This window comes from Sprattus sprattus (assembly GCF_963457725.1).
Source record: "Sprattus sprattus genome assembly, chromosome: 3".
In the NCBI taxonomy this organism is placed as follows: Eukaryota; Metazoa; Chordata; class Actinopteri; order Clupeiformes; family Clupeidae; genus Sprattus; species Sprattus sprattus.
Window position 1 is genome coordinate 38643144 of NC_137922.1, and position 7306 is coordinate 38650449.

Below are 7306 nucleotides of genomic sequence, written 5' to 3' on the forward strand. Positions count from 1 at the left end.
CTTTTTAGAGGCCCGCTTATTCTGCCTAGACTGGAGAGTTATTTTGTGATTTTGCTGCCATGTTTGACTTCATACTGTAAAAGTTAAATGGTCATTCCACTGATGACCACCATCTTCTTCATTGAGGAAAGTCAGTTTAAAGTTATCTTGTATAAAGATGATAACCCCAATAACTTTATCTGTGTACGTAGCGCCAAAAAAGAAAGAAAATGATAAATGAACCAATGGTCATTGCATAGCAATGAAAATGAATGAAAAAAGGACCCATGTAATTTCAGCAATACTTTAGAACACAGTTTTATTAAGTTTCTCTATTTCATATACAGGTAGACTGACAAACAGACTGAATCCTCTAACTAGGATACATTTCTAAATGTTGTCCTACCTAGCCACAATTAGTTGTTAACATTAAAGCACAGCCTGTGAAGTAAAGATGTATAACATTTGTGAAACAAAGCAATGTGTGTTAACAAATAAATATATTCTTTAAATGATACAAAAAATCTTACATACAACGGAAACACTAAAGCCATATACAAAATCCAGAAGATTTTGAATATCATTAAAAGTTAAAAGGTGTTAACAGAAAGCAAGTACACTTCAAATCATAAACATCCAACATTAGCTAAACGCCATGAAATTAATTTGCTATCCCCCTTGTGAAGGAACAAGGACAGAACAGAAAATACCAACCATGCAAAACAAATACAAAACAGGTAGAGGAAGGGAAATTGTTCTTGAGTAACAGTTACAAGAAAGTCAGAGCATGACACAAAATCACTACAATTTCTCATTCCGCACGGAAGGTTACAGAGACTGGGTGTGGGTGTTAAAGTCAACAGCATACAGGGAAGTTTAAAGGTGGTGTGGATTTCATGAAATCAGTGTATGAGCACAAAACAGGCATAAAGTAGAGATAGGGCTAGCGGATTGGTGCTTTAAGTGCAGCGTCCACTTCCTCTTCAGGCTGGAGGGTATGCCATTGGGCGATAGGGCGTCTGGGATTGGCAAGCATATCTGACCAATGACGCAGGCCAACACCCGTAGCACCGTAGCCAATGAAAATTTTACCGATGGCATCATTGCTTCCTAGGCTGTCATAATCATACACTGTGACGATAAGCTGGACTTTCTGAAAGGGACGAAAATACAAATAATTTAAATGAGCCAGTTTTCAGAAAATACTCACTAGGTATGTGCATTTTCTACATTAATCTCCCAAAGAAAATGGCAAATAAGGGAGGCTTACCTGTATTTGCCCAAAGGGAATCTCAAAGCTGAAGCTTTCATTAAAATATGGGTTCAACGTATTCTTCTTCACCGTCGTCTTCTTCTTCTTCAGCCGCTTACCATTATGCTGCAGCACTATCTTCACAAAAGGATCTGGGGAAGATCAGTTTGATGAGATTCAGTTTTAGAGAGATCCATACAATCTTGCTGAATCGGTCAACCATAAGGCCATATGAGTCTGTTCAATGAAGCTAGCAAAGAAAATGTCATGTGGCGAGTATGAAGACATTCTGATGTAAAAACAATATGACAACATACTTCTGAAATGCAATGCAGTAATAGTACTGCTTTTCTGGACTCCAGTGATATTATACCATTTTGAGTTGAGCTAACAACTAACCTTGCACAGGTTTGGAGAGATTCATAGCTAGAGGCATAGGTTTAACTCTTAGGTGACATAAGGTGATCTAATGTCTAAATTGAAGAGAAAAGAGCAGAATGACTTTAAAAATATGTATTACCAGATAATCCACCAACATCCATCTTCTTGAGATTCTTAGCCTCCATAATGCAGACGGTGAGTTTGCCCGCTGTGGGGACGTAGCGGAGAGAAATGCAGCAGTCACCCAGCTTCTCTTCCTGGAGGAGGGAAAGACAAAGGGTACAATCAAAGGTCAAAGGTCAAATAACATGGCATGGGCTCGGATAAGAACCAAAAAGTAAGATCTGATGAGAAGAAGAAAGCACAGTGACACAAACCTCCTCTTTCTCTCCATTCTCCAGGTCTCTCCACTCATGCAGAGGCTGAGCCATGTCAAAACTGTTCATTGGGATCGTAATCTGGCCTATGACGTCATGTTTTCCGAATCGGTCAAAATCAAACACCTGGAGCACCAGAGTCTTTCCTCCAAGTTCAGCATATGGGATCTAGGGTATGGAATGAGAAATCAGTTGGATCTGGTTAGGGAATTCAAGTGATAACCATGACAAACATGGCTGACAATGATGGGGTTGTTGTTTTATACTTTATGTATGTAAGTTATGTAAACTGTGAATAGTGAATACTAAAACACAGTATGCTGTAAATTACCAACATATCTTAATTACACATTTCTTTTGAATTTGATGGAGAAATACAAATTCCACTCAGTATTTTTAATACATTCAGGGGTACCTTCACAGCTGTCAATCAGAGAACGACAGATAAACTATTGAGGGGAAGCAAAGACGTCTGGGGGCTCAGGACGTAACACATGTAGACACATCATCAACATCCTGGGAAATGAGGACAAGCTGCTACAGACACAGACAGAGGGAGAGAGAGAAAGGGAGAGAGAGAGAGAGAGAGAGCGAGAGAGAGAGAGAGAGAAAACAACAGACGCAGACACACACGTCTAAACTTCTAAACACACACCTACTGACATCACATTGAGACACCTATAGGATCAGCTCTAGCACAGCTACTACACATCAACAGCCACTGAACCAAAACATGCACATAAACACTGTTATGAACCTTAAATACGAAGGTCTCATTGAAAACAGGACACAGATTTTTGCGCTGCACTTTGGTCTCAAACTTCTTCTTTTTGTCGGGTAGGAGGTAGACTTTAACATAGGGGTCCGACGTGCCGCCGATGTCCATGGCTGGCAAGTCCTGCGCCTGCAGAACTCCTACAGTTAGCTGTGGACACACAATGACCAAATACTTATTAATCAATTAATCAATTACCTTTCGTTAGGTTGCTACAAAATTTAGCAAAAGTAACTTGAGTTTGATGACTAAGAACTGATGCATTGAAAGGATTCATTAATAAATTGATATATTAGTAAAGATATTAAATCATATTGTAGCTGCTTTATCAAAATGTCTCCAGTAGTACCGCGTTATCTGTGAAGTTGTAGTCCAAAGTGAACTCCAACTTTCCCAAATTTTCCTGTTCTTCCTTCTCCTTCTTATCTCCGTCTTCCTGCAAGAAAAGAACAAGGAGCTGTGAAGTACTCGTCACGCAAGACAGACATTAGCTGTGAAGTACTCGTCACGTTATTCAGACGTTAGCTGTGAAGTACTCGTCACGTTATTCAGACATTAGCTGTGAAGTACTTGTCCTGTTAGACAGACATTATTTCAGCCAGTGTTATTGCTGTACCTTTTTCTCTCCATCCCCCTCTTCTTCTTTTTTCCTCCTGCGGCCTCCTCCTTTCCTCTCTCGAGTCTTCTTTGACTTTTTCTTCTCTCCAAAACACTTCTTGAAGACACAGAAAGCGAAGCAGCCAGCTAGGGCCAAGACCACCACCACAATGGCTCCCACTGCCCACATGGGCACTGCAGTGGAGGCAAAATCATTACGCCATTCAGATGAAACTGTCAGATTTCAAAACAACCTACACTCTCTCATTGGACATGTATATGCAGCAAAAACCATGGTGTTGACTGAAATAAAATCTACTTTTGCATTTCCTAAAGAAACATATATCTGGGTGATGCAAAATGTGGTGGCAGGGAATAAGCAGTTACTGCTACTTAGTAACAGGGAAAAGAGGGAAAAACACAATGACTGAAGCATAAACTGCTGCTAAGATACTAAGATATGTATTGTTGGGATGTAGGGATAACAGGCAATTCTCTAAGCTCGTCCATTTCCCTGGCAACACATTTGACTGAAGAATCTACAGTTAGAACATGGTCGACAAAGGAGAGCTACTTGGGCACAAACATGGCTGACTAGCAAACATAAATAATGAAGAATATACAAAAACTTACTTCTGCTGTGTTCTGTTTAGAAGACATTAAAGATGAAATTTGTTTATAAATAATATAGCATAGCACTCGTGTACTGTTATACCTTTTGACTGCTCTGTATCAATAGCTTACTCTCTCTCTCTCTCTCTCTCTCTCTCACACACACACACACACACACACACACGTCCACACACATACGCACATTTTGTTGTGATGTTAAAGACTGTGTAAATGCATGAGATGGTTAAGAGGATTTGGATTTAGTAAAGCTTTAAAGGTTACAGAAAATGATGAGTATCTACGACTGATCACCAAAGGAAACTTTCACTTTGTTATTTATTCAAATATTAACTTAAAGAGGTGAATATAAAGAAATAAATGTATGCATTAATTTAAGACTTAAGAGGGTGGCAATGAGGCAATAGTAATTTGTTCTCATGGAAATCAGTAGGCCTGCTGGATGGATATGTTGTTAAGTTAGTGATGGAGGAGGCATACTCACTTGGAAGGTGGCCTAGCTCATTCATGAACTTAGTTTTCATGTGATCAAAGTTGTGGTGTGAGGACAGATGAGGGGGAGGGGGAGGGGGCCGGGGTTCCTCCTCTGGTTCCACAGGCTCTGCTGCCCTCCGGGTACGCAGCCGCCCCACACTGGCAATCCTCATCTTGGCTACACACACAGGAGGACCATGTACAAACATGTGGTGACTCTTAAGGGGCTACCAGGTAGGCAAATCTGTCCCTCGGCATCCAGCATCAGTTATGATGCAATCTCACCGTTGTTCATTTCTCTATTGTTTGTTTTAAGCACCACAGCGCTGACCTTTTAGCACATTAGTAAATTGCTTAAAATAGATGTGCCATTTAGGTGTCTTTGTGAGTCTGGATAAAAGAAATAGGCATGCTGTACATTTATTTGTATACTTTTTATGTATTTGTGTGTAGTAATATATCACAGGGAAGCCCTGGCTGACCCTAATCCTTTCATTACATCCCATCCCTCCCTCTCTCTCTCTCTCTCTCTCTCTCTCTCTCTCTCTTTCTCTCTCACTCTCTCACTCACTTACTTACTAACACAGGCTGCAAACATAGCCTCCTTCAGCTGCTGAAGCATAACAAGATTAGGAGCAAAATTAATCCACACCCAGACCCTAAGTAAATAGGGGAAGCCTCACCTACTCAAGACCACAAACTCAACTTGCTTCTCAACTCAACACGTTCCCCTTCCCTCTCTCTCTCTCTCTCTCTCTGTCTCTCTCTCGGCACAGAATGATGCACAGCTGTGTGGACTTGATGGGATTGAACAAACAGATATAGTGCCCACTGGGTTAGTGGATGTTTACATCGGTCAGAACTGTGTATGGATTATATAAAATTTCACCATGCACCTGACTTCGATGGCTGTCACGGTTTCAGTGGTCACCAAAAACGTGCCTTGAGAAAATCAATGTTCAAACGAGTCTTAGATTTGCCCAACTATATCAAGTAGCCGATAAAATAGCCCCTGTACCTGTTATCATGTGAAAGGTGCGCAACCGGCACCACAAAAATGAATGGGATTAGCTTAAAAAAAAAAAAAAAAACTGCAGATGGCAATATGAAATTGCTTCGGTAAATGTAAATGAATGTAACATAGCTAATAAATCCGTTCACAAAATTTCTAAAATTACTTACATCATAAACAAAATGATCAATTGAAATGGAAATACATTGATCTCACAAACTCATCTTAACCTCAGCTAGGCTATTGTTTGCATGACAAAACGATTACTTGCGGATGCTGTCGGCTATGTAATGGAATGCGCTTGAAAAGGGTTTTGAACGATGTTTTTAAATCAAGAAAATAGTCATTCAGGAGGTGCGCATTAACTGTCACTGCAACAGGTTAGACATTGCCAACAAATGTTGACATGGCAACAGCTTTATCAAGAAAATGCACGGGATCATACTGTAAAATTACATGTTTATCACTTATTTATGTACCACGACCTTTCTGAAAAAGTGCCAAGCATCTTACCCGTAGGTTTTCCCCCCTTCCTCAGTACGCTATTGATAACTGGCCAAGCGAGTGATCAACTGTTGCACTGCAGAGTGCACACACCTACACAGAACTACGCCTTAAAGTCACGGCAACATCCACTATGTCACCTTTCTTCTTGACAACATTCCGATGACTGTTATCCTACGAATCCCCCTCCTCATCTCTTTAAGCTAAAGCGCTGTCAAATCACTAAATCTGAGCTTGGCTGTAATCTCCCTCGCCCCCACCCCCCGCATCTGCTGCTAGTCATATTTGTATAAATATCGATTTCAAACAAACAGTGCAATGCAGTTTTACTCACAAGTTGTTGGGCCTGAGATTGATAAAAGTGTATCTAAATCACTTTTGCAATTGTTTATGCGTAATCTTCGTCCTGGCTCATTAGTTTACACACGGGCGCTTCCAGCCACGGTCCTCTTTATCTGTCAAGCCGCAAATGGAAGTGCATCGGTTGCCTCCCAACGCCCTCTAATCCCTGCGACATAAAGCATCGTTCCCATCATTATTCAGCCATCTGCGAGAACAAACACGTCTCAACAGTTTATTATAATCTATCAGACCACAAGTGGGTAAATCAAGTAAGTGATGTGCTGCGGGCTCCCAGTTTTCCAGCAATTTTTCAACATAAATCATTCACAGAATGTATCCAATCAATATCGAATATGATTTGTAGCTGCCACGGTGATCATCTCTCCACCATCTCCGACAGCACTATAAAAGTACTAATTGCTCTTAATTACATTCTAAATCTTTAAAGTCTTATATTGGCACGATGACAAATTCTGTGCATGAATATAATAGTAAATACTGCTGGGCACTGGAGCTGCATGCTCCGGAGCTTTACTCATTAGCTAAGTGCTTTAGCTAAGCACTCCAATAGCTCGAAACTGGGTGTGGGTGGGGGGGAAACCTGGCAGGGAGGGAACAGAACAACATAAGAAAGTCCTTATTAGATTCCTTCAAAGTTATATTTGTATATGCTGTTTTGAATCACTGAAAAGACGTGCAGCTGTAGGATACTCGTTCAAAGATACATGCTGTGAAAAACAGTGCAGCAATGACAGGGATGGTTACTTGTGGTTTCACCCGAACACCTTCACCTCTCGCCCTCTGTCGAAGTCAAACATGAGCTCCATGAGCACATGCAAACAGGTGTTTGAAATTACACTCTAATTGCGTCATTTTCACATTTTCTCAACAACGTTATGGCATGCTATATTCACATGCATTTTTTTAAATGAACGAATTACACGTTTACTGTCTGACAGTTAATACATTTGACAAGGTATACA

General features: G+C 40.6%; 1 protein-coding gene across 1 annotated transcript; it reads right to left on the reverse strand.

Moving 5' to 3' along the window:
- Positions 1 to 922: 922 nt before the first annotated feature.
- Positions 923 to 4515, reverse strand: LOC308361592 (synaptotagmin-2-like; the record flags this gene model as incomplete). The annotated part of the gene is made up of 8 exons (XM_080833987.1): positions 923 to 1132; positions 1250 to 1383; positions 1752 to 1869; positions 1993 to 2157; positions 2747 to 2914; positions 3114 to 3200; positions 3381 to 3556; positions 4476 to 4515. 8 exons carry the CDS (start codon positions 4513 to 4515, stop codon positions 923 to 925), a joined length of 1098 nt encoding a protein of 365 aa, XP_080690113.1.
- Between the last annotated feature and the right edge of the window lie 2791 nt (positions 4516 to 7306).